Raw genomic sequence first — 21,641 nt, forward strand, 5'->3', positions numbered from 1 at the left:
AACTGGGGTCCAACACCATCTATGGAGCTACAGGTTCCTTGCCCCTGTTGTAGGTAATGTAAGAAAAACCTAATGACCTTACAAAGCACGCAGCAGTAACAGTTACGGTCTAATACTGTAGGTCCTTTGCCAGCCTGAGAGGCAGTTATGTGGTATAGTTAGGTAACTTTAAAATCTAGATTTCATGGTTTTATGGGCCAGATGGTGACACGTGTTAACGCACTGCTTTCAACACGGGGTGTGTTTGGCTGCCCTCTGGCTCATACTACTGAAAGCAGCCAAGGAATAATTTAAATTTCTATAACGTCCTTCATCGTAGGATCACAGGGCATCATCTGGATGGCAGTTTCCTCCCATGACTGATTTAACACTGCAGTGCTAAACCTAGAACAAAAGAGGGAGGTACTGCTAAGAAAGGGTACCAATTGGTGCAGGAGTTTGACTCTATAGATTTCTAAATTTTATTTTAGACTGTATTTTGCCATGGGTCACTTTCATGCAGATCCTACTAATTCTGGGCCTTCCATATGAACTAACAGCTATCAGCAAGAGGGTCAGCACTCTTTCCAGACATGCCTTAGGTGTCCTCTGTTCCCTTTCCTCCATTAGTGGCTTATTTCAAATCAGTCATAACAAAAATAAGAAAAAGCTAGATTTTATCTTCCACCACATAACAGCCCTTTCATTTGAAATGAAGGGCTTGTAGGAAGAAAGGTTGAAGAACAACTTGTTATATTGCAGACAACAGTGATGCAGCAAACTCACCTCTTCAGGGATTGGTAACCTTTGCAGTGGGTTCAGGTTCAACATGGGTACTGCATTAGCTGGCAGTTGGGTCTCAGGAAGTTCTGGTGCCATGTTCTGCTCCTGTTTCACCAGGATGGAACACAGCTTGTGCTGGAGGGACCACATCCCATTTTCCAGTTCTGAGAAAAGAACCACATCAAGTTGTACTGTAAGCAATGTAAGGTAGGGGGGGGGTGTGTGGGTGTGCGTGTGTCTCCAAGGCCTTCTAATTAACACACAGGAAATGTTGCAGTAGGCAGAAAACCCCAGTAATCTCAGCAATAAGCTCTGCTGTTTCAGAAGGCAACACTAAAGCCCATCTGCACTACACATTTAAAGCAGTTTCATACTGATATAAGTAAAAAAAACAACAACTGCTCCTTTTCCCTTATGGGGTACCCAAGAGCCCATATAGAGTCCTTTTGTAGGTTCTCTATTGGTAGAAGAAAATAACAGAGGCCAACCAGAGAATATTGAGAAGCAAAGCAGCTAGTAAGCCTGATCTTTACTAACTGTTGCAACAGGGTGCTCCCCCACCCACAGGAGAGAGGAGGAGGACCCCGAGCCATGCATGCAAGCCCTTATGTAGACATTTTAAATTGCCCACCCTGAAGTCCAAGACCACCCCCAGAAACATCATACATACATCACAGAAGAGGTGTAGCCCAAGACCACCCCCCAGATACAGCATACCTACAACAAAGAAAAGGCGGTCTGCAACAGAAATCCGAGTGCATTATTTATCTCCTGTCTGGCAAGTTACCTGATTGCATTATTTGGGTTTTGGCCACTCTTTTGTTATTATAACTACTTAATTCCTGAATCTAGGTCACAGGTCACAGGCTCACACCCTGTTCATATCTTGAATGTGCCCTTAAGATAGGATTTGTGAGGACGGGATTTGTGAGGAAAGAGACAATGGGGAGGTTTCCCACTTTGACCTTGCAGAGAAATATTTGAGGTCAATTTGTTCAGGACCTTTTCTGTTATGAACATTTATTTTATATATATATATATATATATATATATATATGACCTTAAAATTCTTATAACAATACCATTTTAAACAGACAAAGCACAGACAAAGAACCGGAGTTTGTTTATGGTGCAAAAAATTATTAGGGAACAGCTATTCCCCTCACACAGCTACAATTCCTAGAGTTCCCTAGGAAGAGGGATTGATTGTTAAACCACTCTAGGAACCGTAGCCTCTTACGGATGATGCATGGTATTGTCTGCAAAATGTTATTCCACAATAAATGTGTCTTAAAGACACATTTGGTCTCTGTGTTGCTTTTGCTACAGCTGGTTAAACAGGGCTACTCTTCTGAAATTTGCAGAATTAATGTTTGCAGAATTGTGGTGGCTATAATCTCGCCTCACCCCATCCTCAATTAAATTTGACACTGCTACTTGGTCAGACGCCAGGTGAAATATTTTATATTTGTGGATCCATTGTTGCTCCCCTTGCAAACAACTTATCAGGCATACCATTGCAGAGTCAGATATCTAGTTTTAGCTGAACACAGTAGAACACTCAACACATCAAGAGCAAAATGTTTTTAAAAGCAAATTCCTCTAGTACTGTTTTTATTTTTGACAAAACAGCTCAAAACAGAACTTGTCAAAACGGACCCTTCCTTACCAAGTGCTCTCTTGTAATCTTCCCAACAGCTGTTATTTGCAGTAAAAAAATTAGTATGCTGCTAATTCCAGGCAGAAACAAGCACACAAATGTGACATACAAACTACATGGAAGCTTTTCAGTCCTAGGAACAAGCATGAAAAGGAAATTTTCTTCCAGAAATAGCTCCTGCTTGAAACCCTGGAAGACCTCTGCCAGTCAGTGTAGACCATAATTAGCTGGACCAATGGTCTGGTTTTGTATAAGGCATCTTCCTATGTTCTTCCTGCAAAGGTCTGCAGGTGCCTCCCATTGCAAATTGCTGGAGGCACTTATCTGCTTATTGTCTGCTGCATTCATTTATTCAGCAGTAACTGCAGCTGCACTGGCTTCTGAAATACGTCTCTTAGTAAAGTGACCACAAAGGTTCCCTTAAGAAAAAAAAGCAAATACAGTAACAATGCTTAATCTCATGTTGTATCTACAGAAGCAACAGGAACACATCCAGCAACATTTACTATTATGGTCGTTCTATTGGGAATGGAAGAGAAGCAACAAATTAGCATTTTGTGTATGGAAAAACAAGAGAAGAATTAGCTTAGCTACAGTCTAGGCTTGGTCACAAGTTATCCTGCAATATGTTATTATACTGTTACTTAAACGTTCACTAAATAATAGCAGGCTTGGATCTTGATGGTGTCTTACATATATTAACCATGAGGTTCCAAGAATATGTATGTCTTAGGGTAGAGAGTAGAAGACATTCACAGCAGAGAAACGAAGTACTGTACTGCACCCACTACTCCTTCACAATGCTCTGTTCTAAATTCCTCTTCTAAAGTGGTTATTAATTAAAACAAACAAACTGCATAAGGGCTCAATTAACTTAATGTATTTATTTACAACATTATTATTTATTTACCCAGTTTTTCAATTGAAAAGACTGTCAGGGCACTTTACAGATTTTTTGTTTTTAGACAATCCTTGCCCTCAGCCTCACAATCTCATGGCACAAAGGGGGGAAGTGGTGGTGAGAGAGGAGGGGGAAAAGCAAACTCAAGCACCAGTTCTTAAAATTACAGTGGTACCTCGGGTTACATACGCTTCAGGTTACAGACGCCCCTAACCCAGAAATAGTACCTCAGGTTAAGAACTTTGCTTCAGGATGAGAACAGAAATTGTGCAGCAGCGGCGCGGCAGCAGCAGGAGGCCCCATTAGCTAAAGTGGTGCTTCAGGTTAAGAACAGTTTCAGGTTAAGAACGGACCTCCAGAATGAATTAAGTTCTTAACCCGAGGTACCACTGTACTCAGTTTGCATACCAAAAACCAGCTGGGGTGAAAACAGTGTGTTGAGAGGAGCCAAAAAAAATCTCTCAGCAGGGGCAAAGCAATAGCCCAACTTCCAACCCTGGAGCCTAATGTGTTTGTATGTAAAGATATGCAGGAAGTACAGTCAATTCCTATATTTCTTACCTATTGATGATCCTGAATCAAGAACCTTTTGAACTGAGGCTTGGACTACCCTCATGGGCTATCTGGGGCAGGTTGCCATGAATGAGACCATTTTAGAATAATAGAACTGTAGAGTTGGAACGGTCACCTTGTCCTATCCCAGGGGTCAGCAACCTTTTTCAGCCGTGGGCCGGTCCACCGTTCCTCAGACCATGTGGTGGGCTGGACTATATTATTTGGGTGTGTGTGTGAATGAACGAATTCCTATGCCCCACAAATAACCCAGAGATGCATTTTAAATAAAAGCACACATTCTACTCATGTAAAAACACCAGGCAGGCCCCACAAATAACCCAGAGGTGCATTTTAAATGAAAGCACACATTCTACTCATGTAAAAACACACTGATTCCTGGACCGTCTGTGGGCTGGATTTAGAAGGCGATTGGGCCACATCCAGCCCGCGAGTCTTAGGCTGCCTACACCTGTCCTATCTGTTGCAATGCAGGAATCTTCTGCCCAACGTGGGGCTCGAACATATAACCCTAACATTAAGAGTCTCATGCTTTACCAACTGAGCTATCCCAGGAGAAGGATAGCATTATATGCTTATTGCTCAAAAAAAGCTCTCCAGGCATAGAAGGAAATAAGGGTGTGCATGCAAAATAAGAAGGTGTTACAATCTATCCGAATAGGCCAGGCCCAGTATAAATATTGCCTGTAACAGGGTATATTGAAAATGAGCACAAATTGTCACTTACATACTGCTTCCCTTCCCTTCCTCACTTACTTATCCACATTGTAAAGGTAAAGGTAATGACCCCTGGCCATTAGGTCCTGTCGTGACCGACTCTGGGGTTGCGGCACTCATAAATGTTGTTAAATAGAGTTGGACAGTTGCAGTTACTTTGTAATTAGTATTGCCAGATCCATTGTGAAATTAAATTTACTTATCGCTAGTTTGTTTGTTTGTTTTAAAGCAGACAGTGTTATGGTTAATTGACTTCTTTAACAAAAAAAATCAAACCTTGCTTCAAAAAGCAGTACAGCCAGACAGTACTTTGAGTACAACTCAGTTGAATACTGCCTATTAAGACAAAATAGATATTTAAATAGTCTTTGCATGCTGGCGGGGGGAGATTAATGCACAAACAGGGCAGACTTATGAATAAGCACATGCAAAACTGACATGGACCAGAAATAGACTAATTGGTCCATCCCCAGATGGCTGCACCCTGCTGTGCTAGGAGCGCCAAGAGAACTGGCTTGAGCAATCTCCCCTGGACACTCCACATATAGTCAGATACTTGGAATGTGTGTGTGATAAACACTAGGGACTCGTAATCTAAAGATATTTGGGGGGCGGGAACCCATTGATTCTCCAGAGCTGTGCAAGGGTATTGGAGATGAGCAGTCAGGGAAAGCTATTAACTGTACTGTCTTCTTTTCTCATCTTGCCTTTATGCTTGCTGCAGCATGCAAGGGAACTTATAGCACTCCATACTACAGAACTGTTCCATTGTTCCTCAGTGCCATAGTCTCCCACCTTTGCTATGAAGAAATGCACTTCAGAATGAAGAACTGTAGCAGAACCCAGAAGCAGCTAGCATACCTAACCACCCTGTCCCTAACATTTGGCAGAACAAGACTGCTGCCTCAGGCAGCTGATTCTGGGTGTCATGTAAGGGCAGCCGGTTGTAAGTTATTTAATTGCATCTGCACTGTTAGGGAGACACACTTGTAGGAGGTTCTGTCTCAGCTGCCAAAATAAATTGGGTACTACACACCTTGATTTGAGAGGGGGAACATTTGCTGTTCCTCCTCAGGCAGCAAAATGCCTTGGGTTAGCCTTGTGCACATGGGTTCCACTAAGACACAAGATTATTAGCCATCCTGTTTTACCAATGGTCTCGATCTTGAGTAGGAGAGGTTTGTTCTGAGCAGAAGCCCATGGAGGAAGCTCACAACCTGAATACATGCTGCATTCTGTATGAAAATATTGCAGTTACCAAAATGCACATCTTGTGGATCGGGGAGGTCCTAGGAGCGTACCACTGGAGAGTACCTTACCTTCCCAAGCATGCTGGCATACACTCCCTCACACACAGTGAAAAGTGGTACAAACCGCAGACAAGGTTTGGCATGCGGCGAGCTCTTTCCCTAGATCAGCCCTGATCATTCCATTTTAAGAGATCTACGGACGAAGGGTTGTATACAAATTTAATAAATAATAAAAACAAAAATAAAAGAAGGCTCTACCAAAAGGAGGGAGGAAAGGGAAAATTCTCTGCCTCCTCTCTTCTTAATGTTTGGTATCACTCAGCATGGATAATCCCTGACCACAGCAGGGAAACCTATTCCCTGCTTTTGCTGAAAGGAAGGCTTTTCTTCTCTTGTGTATACTGAATCTGTGCCATTCTCTCTTCAGGCCAGCTGCTGTCCTTCAACTGCTGGGACACCCACATGGTCCCACAAATTACAGGATCCTCTGCTGGGGTTGCTCTAAAAATATCCTGCCATCATGAATTATCCTAAAATGAATTGTTTTAAAAATAGGCCCTGAAATGACTGTTCCTCTCCGTCTCCTACCGAGAGATCTGCGGGTAAGTAAAAAAGCCACTTAGTCTTCCACACGCGCCAGTAAGCACTGGCTGCAGGCAGCGGCTTCCACTGTGTCTACTACGCCCAAGCCAAGGAGAGGCACAGAGGTCTGTGCATCCACACCCAACAACCTAAGAGTCCCCTTTCTCTGCTGCTGCCAAGAGCCTGGCAGAGGGGGAGGGGAAGAGCGCAAGTTGACATGTTTTATTAGGCCTCCTTCTTGGAACGGGGATGCATGAGTTTTACAGAACTTTTTCCAGGCAGGTTGCGGCAGGACAGGCCTTGACACAAGAGGAGGAGCTTAGAGTTAGGCCAGTGGTAGAGCAGAAGCTCCCAGGCTCAATCCATGGGATTCCCAGGTAGTCTGAAACCCTGGAGAGCCTCTACCAGTCAGTGTCAAAAGAACTAGACTCAGGAGAAGGCAACTTCCTAGCCTCCTAGAAGTATTTGGCAATTTGATGTCAGAGGCTGTGTGAATATTGAGATGCCCCACAAGTGAAGAAGGGGATCTCTACCACTGAGTTGAGGTCCTTTGCCATTGAACATCTGAAAGGAAACCCACATATATAACTGTATGCAATGTGTGCACTCTTGTATGTGAGGGAATCCATTTGCTGTTCAATAATGGCCTAGGCTAGGTGTACCTGAAGGAGCATCTCCACCCCCATCGTCCAGACACTGAGGTCCTCCTCCGAGGGCCTTCTGGTGGTTCCCTCACTGTGAGAAGTGAGGGTATAGGGAACCAGGCAGAGGGCCTTCTCAGTGGTGGCGCCTGCCCTGTGGAATGCCCTCACATCAGATGTCAAGGAAATAAACAACTATCTGACTTTTAGAAGACATTCTGGCCCATTTGGGTTGCTCCATCACATCTAGACTTAGTTATATTTCAAACTAAACATTCTAATAAAGATCCTAACAAAACTTGTTGGAGTCCATTCATTTCCCCTCAGTATGGTTGTTCATTCTTTGCCTGGACATAGGCAAATGGCTCTTAAAAGTTTCACTGCCAAACAAATCCTAAACACCACCGTTATTTTTTTCTGCATTGCCTCTATTGTATAACCACATTGATGATTTATTTAAGTCTGATGGATGGAGAAACAGATAAAGTGAACCAAGACCCCAGCATATATCCCCAAAGGAGCTTACTATAGGGCTCAAAGCAGCAAGAACTGCTTTGAAATATGGGAACACATTGTAATGTTCAGTGAATAGTACGCTAGTGGGAGGTCATGTTTTTGGACCAGATCCAGTATGGAAACAACTAACTCTCACACTAAATGATGATAAAGCAGTAAGTTTTCTCTCTCCCTCTCTTAAAATAGTGGGTTAGTGACTCTTACTGAGTCATGAAGCCAAAATCCCTGTTTAGTCTGTTGTTGCAAGCCCTGATTAAGAAGCAAAGGTCATTGTTAAGTCTGGTATATATTTTCATATAACAGAGCTCAGTTCTTATTTGAAATGGTCAATTTCTGTTTCTTTCATTACTGCTGCTCTGAGCAAAGGACACTTGGTAAGCAAGGAAAGCTGAAATTGGCTTTCTTTAGTTTGCTACAAACCACAGCATAATCTCATGCATGTTTACTCAGGTGTAAGTCCCACTGTGTTCAATTAGGATGCTCCCTAGTAGGGATACACAAAACTGTCAAGTTTGCTTCCTCACTGTTTCTAACTTTTCCAATCTTAAGTTTAGCTCCTCATATTTCCGCATCAGTTCACAAAACATTTCTTTTTAAAGTCCTTACAAAAATTTGTAAGCAGTTAATGTGTCTTTCCCCTAATATATACATTTCTGCAAGCATTTCCCCCCCAATATAATGCATTTTGCATGTTCTTTTCACTGGTATTTATTTTTGGATTTTATTTTATTTATTGCATAAGATTTATATACCACATGATTGTAGAAAAAAATCTCATAGTGGTTTACAAAGAAGAGAAAAACAATAAAACTATCACTAAAAATGTAGTCCTAATTTAAAACATACAGAAGGTTAAAACTACAATAAAATAGACTAAAACAAATTAAAACTCCTACAAACTTTCTAAACGTCTGGGTAGACTTGTCTAAATAAGAATGTCTTCAGCAGACACTGAAGGAATACAGGGAAGGTGTGAAGACGTCTGCCTGATTTCAATAGGCAGGGAGTTTCAAAGTTTCAGTGCAGCCACACTAAATGATAAAGTTCTTACAGATGTGGTGCCAGTATTATGTGGCACTTGTAAAGGTGGCTGAGTTGGCACATAAATATGTTATTCACACTTTCCCATAGTATATGCATTTTATGCACATTATTTGGATGGAGAATTGCAAAATGTATGAATTTTGAAGGATAGTTGTTTACCAGTTCATACTGCTTCAGGAAATGCAGATTAGGTAGGATCACATAGTGTGGTTATTACTGCAGCCTTATTTCCTTACCTACTTTTCCTTTCCTGGGCTGTTCCTACCTGGTTTTAGCATGCTCATTCAACTTCTCCAAACCTCTTATCAGAAGGAAGCAGGATTCTTGAAAAACATGTCTCCAAAAAGAAGGGAGGAAGAAGAGGCCTGCACACCTTTCTATTTCAGCCTAATGGGGTATTGGCACTGGCGGAGGAAGAGGAGTGCGGGGGGAGCACGGCGCGCCAGCAGCGCGATCCTGGTGGGGTGCCATCGCGGCTGCCCGCCCCCAGCGATGGGCGCCACGCCCCTGCAGGTAGCACGCCATGCCCCCAGGACGCACGCCAACCCCGCCCCACCTGCTCTCCTCCTCCCACTGTCAGAGCATGAAGCTCCGCCACTGGGTATTTGTATGTATCATGGACAATTAAGTGAGCAACACCAGTTCTATTATTATTAGGTGGATTCAAATCAATTAAAAGTAGATCAAATTGGTTACATTCAAACATATTTCACATAAGCATCCATCTAGACCAGCGGTTCTCAACCTGTGGGTCCCCAGATGTTGTTGGACTACAACTCCCATCATCCCTGAGGTTTGGCCTTGCTAGCTAGGGGTGATGGGAGTTGTAGTTCAACAACATCTGGGGATCCACAGGTTGAGAAAGGCTGATCTAGACATAATGAGGGCTTATACTGAATTAAAGATTTCTGTACCAATCATCACTGTATCTGCAATGTGAAATGTTGATGGTCTACTGTTATCATTAGTATCCTTTGTTTATGATAATGATGTGTTTTTTCCTGTTCTCTTTCTTCAATTTTATTTTAACTTTTACTCATTCCTCTCCCTCTCCCTTTAAAAATAAGAAATCAATTTTTAGAAAGTGGATCAAATTCATTGCCTGGAATTAAACTTTCTTCCTGAAAGTAAAGGTATGGGCCATCTCTTTTAGGTAGCCTGATCAGCTGTTTTCAAGGGCAATGGTTCATTTGAAAGAGAACACACCCACCTAACAGAACCAACTCTTCTGCTAGCAACACGGTAGGCTTTTAAGAGGTTTAGGGACATGTTTCTCGAACCAGCATGCATGGACCTTGCGCGCTCACCATTGCCATTGTCTTCTGTCTTGACAGGCATGAGGGGGCTCTGGGGAGCTGAGTCTCCGCTCAGGGAGTAGCTGTGCTCTGCTTGGATGCCAGGAGTAGGAGGGTCCAGATCCATGTCCAGCAAAGGGTTCTTTTCAACCAGCATGGGGTCATCAAAGAAGCTGTTGAAGAGTTCGTTGGAAAAGTCCTCCATGTTCTCGGAGAAGTGGTCGAAGTTCTCAGAGAAATGCTGAGAAAAGGGCAAAAAGAAGAGCATTAAGCATCACCTCCGTGAGGGACTAGAGAGCCTTCTACTGAAACGTATCCCAAGCCAGATGTATCAGGAGCCAAATTATCTGGAAGAGAAGCAGCTATATTCATCCTTTTATTCTTACCGTTTTCATAGCTACAGAAAGCTGTTGTTTTCTTAAAGAACGAACCAGACAATATCCACAAAGATATATCTGCCGTTTATACCTTAATTTAACTAACCCTATTTAATGGACCCATTTCTTCTCGGCACTCATAACAAACCATCTGTACATCTTTTTCAACAACAAGCTTCATGTTATCAATTACTGTGGATATCAGAATTATTGGTTTGTCACCATTGGAATACACCATTTCAAACTGACAATGACAGTGGGTGGATCTACACACAGGGGGAAAATGCTATAAATAAGTCAGAAATTAAATTGTTATAATTTAAAAATTGCAAATAATTTCCCTCCCTCTCCAGCACCATCTGGTGTTGCATGTTTATAACGCATTCAAAACACTAATTTTTGACTAATGTAGCTGAGTCCAGTGACAGTGGCCAGCGGTTTTCTGTTTGCCCCACCACTTTCCCCAGGAAAACCCACTCTTTAGAGCTGAATCAGAACAAACATCCATCTGTGGAGAACGCAATTGACATTTGCTCTGATTCAGCAGTAAAGATTGGGTTTTCCTGGGGAAAAGTGATGGGGCAAGCAGAAGCCTGGGTGAGCCCTATGGCAACAAATTTTAGCATAATTTCCCAAATAAGCAGAGGATGAAGCAGCTAATATGAATAGTGGTGCTACTGGATTATTATGAAGTCTGGCCCTCAAAAAAGTATTTCTTTCTTAGGCATATTGTATAAGACATTTCCACTTAGCAAAGGAATAACCAAATAGCTAGGGGAAACTCTAATGTTTCTTGCAGCATACACAGATAAACATATCTCTTTAAAGACATTTATATGTCCATCTGGAAACCCTGATTGGGAAAGGGTTCCAACATGTGTGTGCATGAATGTTAAAAGACATGCATGTATATAATGCCCACATGTTATATGCTTGCTGCAAGAAACACTGGTGTAACACCATTTTTTCCTTCAACACTCTTAGGCTGCATACGCACCATACATTTGAAGCACATTTCTTCACCCACCCACCCACCCAAAAGAACCCCAGGAACTGTAGTTTACCCCTCACACAACGGCAAACCCCAGTACCCAAAAACTACAGTTCCCAAGTTTCTTTGGGCAGGGAAATGTGCTTTACCTGTATGGCGTGTACGCAGTCAGTGGAATACTTCTTATGAAAAGCTTTTCTATTTTTGTTAATGGTTTTATGAAGTCCCACCAGATTATACATTTCAGCTCTTAACAGATTTCTAACCTGTTTCTACCACAGCTTTCACAGTGACCTCTTGAGTCTCCCTTGCTGGCCCCACCAGCTCCTCAGGGAACAGAAATGCAGTACTGCAGCTAACTCATATTATCCTATGCAGATTGTGCCCTGCAGTCTTCCTACCTGGCTAGGACCAGTTGGGATTCCTTTCTATCTCTATGCTGTAAGCACCGTACAGCTCATATGCTTTTCATGGTGTCAAACATCTGAGAGGCTTGCTATGGTGCAGTTTTGCCACAGGTGTCCAAAATCTATCCATCTGTCTAACTAAAGGTGAAAAACTACCCAGAAAGCCCCATGCAAAATTAAAGAGAAGCATCTCCAATTCATGTACTCTGCAGATACTGTCCCTGAGATAACAAGCCCTCCCGTATGTTCCTCAAACAGCATTACACACCCATGTCCCTCTGGAGTTTACAAGGCCAGATGTTTCTGTCTATCTTTATAAGAAGGAACTTAAGCTAAACAAAAGGAAAGGGCTGTGACATTTTAATATCCTTTAGGATTCCGGCCATCTTTTGAGAGTCCTAGAAAAATAGAATAAAGTCACATGATGCCTGTGAATATCTGGCTTGCTCAGAAAGCTTAACTATGACTTAGTAACATTAACATGACCTGGTAACATTAATATGAGTATAGCACTACATTCCAATAAATCCACATTTTATAGTTTAAAAAAATACCCCAGATCTTTCCATATGGCACACTGTTGTTTGCTGGCAGGGGACAAAAGGATTCATCAAACAGTAATCAAGAAGTTACCCTCTTAAGAACCTAGAAAAGGAGAAAGGATTGCAGGGATGCTTTACATGTTACATTTCCCCTACACAAAAAGGTATCCATATCCTTTCATACTACATAAAGGTTACTGTGACTCCCCCCCCCCCCCCGCTAATGCTGCTGTTGCATACAGATGGATCAAAAACTGACCTGTCCACATTCCTGCTGCCGAGGGAAAGGTACAGTCCCCTTTGTGTTAAGACACTTGCCAGACCCAGCCACTAGGAGGCAGTCTGGGGCAGGGGGCAATTTAACTAGACAGGTTGTTACTGTGACCCGAGATGTGTTTTGTGGAGAGTGTTTTTAGCTGGAAATCTAATTACTCCTTACAATGTATCCAGTGTGCTGGTTTTTTTTGAAGACATATGATGTTCACCACAATATATTGATCCTGTTGTTTCTTGACAAATACTACTATTTGATATATGATGCATGGAGTAATTAAATTATTGATCATCTTGATTACATATATAGTAGATGGAATGTAAGCATAATTGCACATGTGTGTGTGTGTGTGTGTGTGTGTGAGAGAGAGAGAGAGAGAGAGAGAGAGAGAGAGAGAGAGTGCAGTTGTACTCTGATTGAATATTATATAAAATACTTTTCTTCTTGGTTTGCAGTTCTGATGCAGAGCATCCATTTATGACTGAAAGATAGCATTTCAAGGTGGGAAGTAAGCACCGTACTTTATATGGTATTCTACACAAAACATCAGAAAGGAAAGATGTGTTCTGTAGTGTGTGGTGCATGGTCTTAAAATTCCACTCTGAGGCACACTGCTTGCTTTTTATTATCCAGACTGGAGAGGAGGGTGGTCATTGTTTGGCCTTCTCTCCCGTGAGGAAATCCCTTGAGCAGGACCTGCCAGCTCAAAAAAACTGAGGGAGGAGTTGAGCTGGGCACCCCGGATACTACAATGTAAGTTCCTGTTTCAATAGCAAGGTGTGTGTTTGTTTTGCTCTGGCATAATATCATTATGTAAATAGAAGCAAGGCAATGAAAGGGCTGCATAGAGGCTGCTTAAAGGAACAGATATCAGGTAACTTTTAAAACAATCAGTTCTCAGCCATGTACTGAAAAGAGCAGAGAGTTCTGGAGTGTAGCTGGAAGAGGACTATAGTCAGGTAGATATTCAGATATTCAGGCAGGAAAGAAGTTGCCACTGGGAATTCTATGTGCACACAACACCAACCCAGCCATTAGCACTGGTGACATTTTTCAAAATGCATACAAAAGGTCTATACATGACAATCATAGCATATGGGGTGGCTAATATAAATCTCAAAAGAAACTACTAGGTGAAAACAATGTTTTAAGATCTTGAAAGCAGGCCTGGATGAAGAAGGGAGTAAGAGGGAGCACATGCGCTGGGCAGCAGGTTAGAGGGGACAGTGAACAGTTTCCTGCCCTGATCACACCACCGCCCCCTGACACCACCCCTGAGAAAAGTCTCCAACCCCCATTCATGTCCCCTACTGCTGAGAAAAAGAAGGGGACTTGAACCTGCAGGCTTCCTTCTCGCTGCAACGGCAAGGGGGGGGAGGCAAAGGTGAGAAAGTCTTTCTCTCCTTCATTCTCCCCTTGTCCTTGCTGCCAGCAAGATATGGAAGTCTGCATGGGACAGAAGAGGAGAAAGACCTTGTGAGTCCTCCCTGCAGGTTCAGCCTAGATTGATCAACTCCTTCCTGGGGTGGGGGTTGGCTTGCTACACTCCAGCCCTGGCAGTGTCCAATGGAATAACAAGTTCAGGGGCGGCTGAAGCGATGTGAGCCCTTTAGCTTCCCGGCACCAGGAGAGGAGGAGATGGAGCCTTCACCCAGGCCATTGCACAACATGGAGCCTTGTGGGACAGAAGGGATTGGCCCAGGTGGCTAAAATGGAGATAACTGTGCCAGGAGTGCACCAAGGATGCTGCAGAGGTGAGCCAGAGGAGGGAAAGGAGAAGCACCAGGGTTTAAATGACTTGAAGGACCTTCCCTCTCTAGGATTCTTCCCCGGCATTGGCATATCATCCTGATCCTTTTGCAAGTGCAAATGCTTCCTCATCAGTGATTTCCCCTTTTATCTCTGGACAAGTACTCATTTACCAGATTAGCACTAACCATGGTGTGCCTCAGAATGGGTTTTTCAGAGGTAAGTGCTTTCTGCACTTAAGGTAGTTTATGCACTGGGATAAGGGATAATTATGGTCATTACCAAAGACTGTATGAGGCACAGACACCCTTAAAGAAGAAAGCACTCCCAGATCACTCCAGATTTGGAAAATGCTATTTAATTTCAAGGCAAGGCAACAGATTCAGGGGTGAATCATAGTTCATATATTCAGCAGGGTGAATCAAAGGTTGAAGAGAGTTGAAAGATGGTCAGCAACGCCCCCTGACAAGATCAGAGACTCTTGACTTGCCCTTCTGCTAAGGCCCATGTTTGGTGGCTGGAGTTTGCACTTCCATACAAAAACACTGTGACCTGTCCACGACCCCTTTTTAAAGCCATCCAGGCTGGTGGCCATCTCCACATCTTATGCCACTGATTTCCATGAATTAATTATGTGTTGTTTGAAGAAGTACTTTTTGTCTGTTCTGAATTTCACTCTATACCACCAAGTTCTAGTATGAGGAGGAGGCAAAAAGCGCCTCTCACACCATACAAAATTTTAAAAACCTCCCTCATGTCCTCCCCAAACCCCTGGCAGGCAGCTATGGGGATGGATGGAGCAAAAAGCAACACCAATGTCACATCCAGAATTCTGCCACTTGCACCAGCCAGTGAGGGAGATGAAAGGGCAGGAAAACCATGAATTTCTGATGCACTAGCTCCAGCCAGCAGCAGCAGCAGAGACCTGGATTAGGTCTGTTGCAGCTAGCTAGACTGGCTTAGGATCCTGTGCATAGTGAATCCTCAAACCAGGATGCTTGTCTTCTCATCCATGCTCCTACATGAGTTACGTGACCAGTGTGAGCTCACAGAACACAAAAGACCTGCCTTTTGGGGCACCATGTAAGACTGCAGCCCCTAAAAGAACACTTTCTTCGGGGTGAGATCTCAGTGCAAAATTGCAAGAGATCATGGCGCCCAAAATGGCCACCATGCTCTTGCAGGAAAAGAATGGGACATCCTGTTTTTTCCAGCACTTGTGGGGTATGGGATCCAGAAGACTCTTGGCCCGGTGAGCCTTGCCCCACCCTCTCCTCCCCGCCTCCCAAAACCTCAATTTTGAGGGTATGCACCAACTACCTCCCATGGGGAAGCCACCAGTGGTATCTTCTGCCTGTGTGTAGATTAGGTAGTACAGTGCCAGATCATCGATCTAGCAGAGCCCAGCACATGTATCTCCCCAACAGAAACCTCTGCCATCACAGCATTGCTCTTAGTTGTGGTGTTTTCCTAAACTAAAAAGCTCCAAATAATTTAGACTTCCCTTTTAGGGAAGGTGGTTCAGCAGTGTTTCTTACTATATATTTCAGTTCCTACAAGAAAGTTTCCAGATTAAAGATAAAAGAATACAGGATGGGATATATATCTTCTTTCAAAGAAGGAAGTTACATTTGTTTGTGTTGTATCCTAGTGGCTCTGCCATGATTGCTTCTTATGTGAGTGTCAGGAGACTAAACTGAGAAGCTCTCTCTTCCTATATAACCTATGACTAAATGCTTCATGAAACAATCACTTTATGTCATCTAGGGTGTGCTGCAGAGATAACATCAATCAAGCACTGACTGGAGTCCAATATAGCATAATGGAGAACATTATGGATTACGTAAAGCCTTTAAGAAAGGGGTGGGGAACCTGGTGCTCTCCAGATGTGCTCCCACCATCCCTGACCATTGGCCATGCTTGGAGGGGCCAGTGGAAGCTGGAGTCCAACAGCATCTGGAGGGTCACAGATCCCACATCCCTGCTTAAAGACTTTTGCCAGTTCTCTTTTGCACTTAGGAAAACCATGGAATGAATTAATATAACTAGGAAGAGGGCTTAAGGCAGGCACTCATGTAGATCTTGGGCTGAAGTTCTGCAGCCTCCTCCAGATCCAGATTCTAGCTTGTTTTCAAAACCATATAAACGCCCTTACAAACTGTTCACTGAGTGATTTAAAAGCGAATGATGACGGCTTTTGCAGCAAGCGTCAAGTGGCAAGAGTGAACCTCGCTGTGGCTTCTGTGAACTTGCCTTCGGGCAAAGCCACCAGTTTGAGGCAAGCCAGTTGGGAATGGGACCAACATCATTTTGTAGGGAAAGCTGCTTCCCAATGCGGCCTGAAGTTAAAAGCACCAAGTCCATATTTAGTGCTCCATTATCTGCTTCTCTCTTTCACCCCTGTGTTTGTGTTCTCTATCTCCCTCCTCTCCTCCCCTCCCCTCCCCCACCCCTCATATTTCACAGCCAAGAAATAGCACAAGATGTGTTTCCAAAGCGTTACCAATGAACAGTCAGGATGGGGGCAGCCAAGGTTCACTGAGACCCATAGTGGGGCTGCGCCGATTTCCTGACACAAGCCAAAGTCTCAGGCCGCTCTTAACTGCTCCACTCTTTCCCATGAGCTTGGAGATAGGGGAAGATATACCGTACCTCCTGATCTCATATTTAGGCATCATTCTCCAAAGGCAGGCAATCTTTTAACTTTGTAAGAAAATCTGCTCCTGCTTAAGCCGTCTCATTCCTGAAGCAAGCATGTGAGGCTGTCAGTCATTGGCTGCGGTACGACACTCTCCCAGTGACAGATGCATGATAGGCCAAGTCTTCCAAACATATTTTCACCACATGTTCTCATCACCACAAGATGAGCTAAGGCTGCCTGAGTGACACAGCCCAAGCCTTTGTGAATCTCCATTGCAGGGCTGGCCTTACCATGAGGCAGGGTGAGGCAAGCACCTCAAGAAGCAGGTGCTGGGGGCAGAAGCAACAGCCCTACCCCACCCCTATGGCAGTTCCTCATGAGCCATTTCCCTCTGCTGAATGTCAGAGCTGTATGTGCCTGTCATGCATCACCTCAACCACCCTCAAGTGGTACTAACCCACTGCCAGAGCTGAAGTAAAATTCAACTCACAGCCCTGTCTGCTTCCGTACGTGGAAGCCATGCAAGGGAGGTGATGGTGCTATCTTGTCTTCTGCCTCAGGGAGCAAAATGTCTCGGGCTGGTTCTCCTCCTTTGCCTCCTGAGCATAAAAGTTTGTCTCAGAGGTTAAGCCAGGAGTGTTTGCTTTGTGCCTTTCAGATGTGGGTGAACTATAGAGGCACACACCCCATAACTTTAAAGCCCCCCACCCCCGAACTGTAATTTGTTAAGGGCATTTGGAATAGGTGACTTGTCAACGGTACACTACAGTTCTCCAAATTCTTGGGGTGGAGGAATGCGCTTTAAACATGGTGTGTATGCAGCCTACAACTCCCAGCATCCTTGACTGCAGGCTGTGCTGGCTGGGGCTGCTGGGAGTTGGAGTCCAACAACATGAGAAAGGCCCCACTTCGGCCACCCCTGAGTTAAGCTGAAAATATACAAATGTGAACTCATCTCTGTTGCTTGGGCAACCCCTTTCCTTTGAGAAACCGAAATTCTTCATTTCTTTTCCTCGGGGTTGTATCGTTTTTTCACCTTAAAGGAAAAAATCCAGGAAAGAGTCTCACCCCCACTGCTTCAGATTCAAATAAGTTCTCCCCATCCTGACCTTTCTACACTAAAACTCACTCCAAAAAGAAGCCAGCAAAAGGCCAATCCCACTGGACTAAAGCCCAAATCCAGGAGACGAAGGCTGCTTGAAAACCAGAGGTTCTCCTCATGCTGGCCAACTGTGCCAAACCGGGAGGGGATTCTTCTAAGTTTTCTCTTTTACTTTTTTATTATTAAATAAATATATATTTTTCCTTCTCTGCCTGCCAAGATAAATCTCCAGTTCCAGCTGTGACATCTGCATTTCCCTTCTCTGCTTTCAATAAGGAATGAGCAGCTCCCCCCCTCACCCTACACGCCAGCTTCACAGCTGAGGTTTCTTTTACACTCCAAAAAAGAAGAAGCTGCATGCCTCCATCCATTCTTTGCTCCCTTAATAAAAAATTGCGGTGAATGTTAGTACTCGTGAAACTGACAGCCTGACAGTGTTAACAAGAGACAGGCAGCATGTGGGTCTTGCAACCTGGTTAACACACCTCTGACCTGATCCTCACGATTACTATAAGCCTGTTCCCACATTTCTATCCTTCCTGTCCTCTCTTTGTTCTTAGCCCATGAATATTTCACTTTGGGACATCTATGCTTTCTGCCATCCCATGGCTACTTCACACGTGTTTTTAGCATGAACGTACAATCAGATAGACAAACCTGCCTTTTTGAGAACACATGAGCACTGACTGAAAACAACTACACGTGCCAAGGGACCCAGAGTCAGCCCAATATATTTTGCTGCCTGCGATGAAGGACAAGATGGCACACCCTCCTCATTTCATGGACAGAGGCTGAGTGGAATGGCAGCTGAACTTGCCTCAACACTAAGTGACAAGATGGCACCTTCCACTGCATCCGAGACACCAAATCTAGGGGAGCTGGGTCAGCTCAAAGACACAGCTCTGTCTTTCAACAGAAGGAAACAGCTGGAGGTTCAGGAGGAGCAGCCAGAGAGTTGCCACTGCTCTCCCCCAGCATCTCCTGCATGAGGTGGTGACCTTGTTCTACCTAATGGTAGGGCAGGCCCCACAAAGACCCAGTAATTTGACTCTTATGATGACTTAATTCTGACTTCATGTGAAACCATGGCTTGTGCTAACCATTGTTTAGGACCCAAACTACTATCTGAGCTTCCAAAGGTACAAAAAGCAAGCCATGGTTTTAGAGCTGCTTCTATTTTCTATCCTCTCAGCCCTCAGCTTCATAAATTCACTCCCCGCTACAAGAAGACCAGCTTCCGGAGGTGGTGCGACAGCTGAAGCTACTGAAACCATCAATTCAGACACCCTACTCACCGTTAGGGACACGGGTGGTGCTGTGGGTTAAACCACAGAGCCTAGGATTTGCCGGTCAGAAGGTCGGCGGTTCGAATCCCCGCGACGGGGTGAGCTCCCATTGCTCGGTCCCTGCTCCTGCCAAACTAGCAGTTCAAAAGCAGATAAATAGGTACCGCTCTGGCGGGAAAGTAAACGGCGTTTCCGTGCGCTGCTCTGGTTCGCCAGAAGCGGCTTAGTCATGCTGGCCACACGACCCCAAAGCTGTACGCCGGCTCCCTTGGCCAATAAAGCGAGATGAGTGCCGCAACCCCAGAGTCGTCCGTGACTGGACCTACTGCTCAGGGGTACTTTTACCTTTACCTTTACTCACCGTTAGACAAACCACGATCTGCAAACTCACTTCAAGCTATGATGTCTGTGCTTCCTGGCTAATCACAAAACGGATGACATCATGACAAAGCATAGTTAAGCTTCTTCAAGCAGGTATGAGACTGTGAAACAGCCCTGAGAAAATGAAGTAGGTTTTTCCCTTTTACAAATGTGAACAAGGTATTTAGTGTTGTGATACAAACTATGTCCAACGAGAGCACCAAGTGAGCTTCCTTGAGCTGGTGCCAGATTGGATGCAAACCCACTATTCTCATGCTAAGGGCAAATTAAGCAACTATCACTGAAAAACACTTATAAGGAAAACAGACTACGTTCCTGTTTAAAAAGATGCAGTTGGAGGTTATGGATCACGAAGTGTAACCTCATACACTTTGGTCCTGAATGATATTTTCCAGGCCTGTGGATTGTTCACACATGTCACTTGCAATCCACAACTGGGGCTGCAAGTTCAAAGAGACTTAACATATGACCTTTTTCTTATTGGGTAAGTGAAGCATGAATGTTTATTTTGCTAAGAGCATGATTGTCAGATAGCTGATGAACAGAATGCAACTGATGGTATATACAGCCCAGGGGTGGCTGGATCAGCTTTTTCTCATTCCCTGTCAGTGTCTCCATAAGTCGATTGTGTCCTGTTAACATGGATTGTAAAACAAACGCACACAATATTAGAAATTTCTCCATGCAGTTTGGGTTTTTTTGCATTTTCTCTATGCACCTTCCCCCAAAATATGCATTTTGTGCACATTTTCTCCAAAAGAAATGATTTTGCATGCCCTTCCCCTTGAAATATGATTTTTTGGCAAGCAAAAAATTTGGAATGCAGTTAGCAATCTGCATAGAAGTCTGGGAACTGCTAATTTGGTTGGCACACTTTAAAACACAGGGCAAAATTATCCTCCATTGCTAATATGATTACCCCTTGAAGACTGTCTGGTAGAATTATATGCAGACTTTCTTTCTACTAAAATGAAATGATGTTATCCAAAGTTGGGTGCCTGAAACCCTTCAGTGGCATGGAAAATACAGAATGTGAAAGAGGTCTATATATTCAGCTGTTGCAAAAATTATATTTTAAAAACGATTTTTGCCCTAAGCTTTTTCCGGAATCTGTGAGTTTTGAGGAGAACTCTGCAAGCCACTCTAGGTTCCTTATATTTTATAGGAGATAAAAATATAATGAACAAGTCAAATGAGTATATACCAGCAGAAATGTCATTTTAAAGATAAAAATCCTTATGACCAGTCCTACTGTTAGGCAGAGTGAGGCATCCACCTCAGGCAGCAGCTGCTGAGAGCAGCTGCCAGGTGTAGGGAGAAGAAAGCTGTATGTGTCATGCAAAGTGCCCTGCATCCCCTTAGCTAGCCTGCTCCCTTGAGCTGTGGACACAAAAGTTGTTGAGTATTTTCTTTCTTTCTCGAAGCTAAGAAGTTTTTTGAGCTATTTTTAAGAAATTCACAAAAATCTAAACTTCCAACATGGGTTCCCTTACGTCTGGATTTTCATGAACATTAAAGCTATTTCTGCCCGGACACTGTTTCCAATGGCCAGATCTTGTCAGTGTCCAGGAAATTCCGGACTTATGGCAACTCTAGTTTGACGCAAAATTCAGCTGCCAGTCTACTCAACTTCTGTCGGTGGAATGAAGATTTGAGTTGCCATATTTACCTTTGCTTCCAGTTGCAAAATATCTAAAATAACCAAACTGCCCTGCTGACCCCTGCAATAAATGAAGTCTATCCCCCTTTGCAAATCCCACCCATCACTTTTAAACAAACCTTGACAGCACACAATCCTGCGCATACTTACCCAGAAGTAAGTTCTTCTCTGCTTAATATGAGTTACTTTCATGTCAGCAGGCATAAGATTGCAGCCCAAAGCACATTTGCCTTTATCAGGGGGCTAACTCTACTGCTCAGCTGTGGCCTGTTCAGAGAGTTACTGATGCC

General features: G+C 43.8%; 1 protein-coding gene across 1 annotated transcript in view; it reads right to left on the minus strand.

The window, feature by feature from the left end:
- The window catches only part of CREB3L1 (cAMP responsive element binding protein 3 like 1), a 78,101-nt gene that overhangs the window by 24,432 nt on the left and 32,028 nt on the right, over positions 1-21,641 (minus strand). Inside the window, exons 2-3 of the mRNA XM_081901655.1 lie at positions 9,954-10,182; positions 766-926 (exon numbers count right to left, since the gene is read on the minus strand). Coding sequence (XP_081757781.1) covers positions 766-926; positions 9,954-10,182 — 390 coding nt within the window. The remainder of the gene's footprint in view (positions 1-765; positions 927-9,953; positions 10,183-21,641) is intronic.

This window comes from Podarcis melisellensis, assembly GCF_964234715.1.
Source record: "Podarcis melisellensis genome assembly, chromosome: 1".
Classification (NCBI taxonomy): domain Eukaryota; kingdom Metazoa; phylum Chordata; class Lepidosauria; order Squamata; family Lacertidae; genus Podarcis; species Podarcis melisellensis.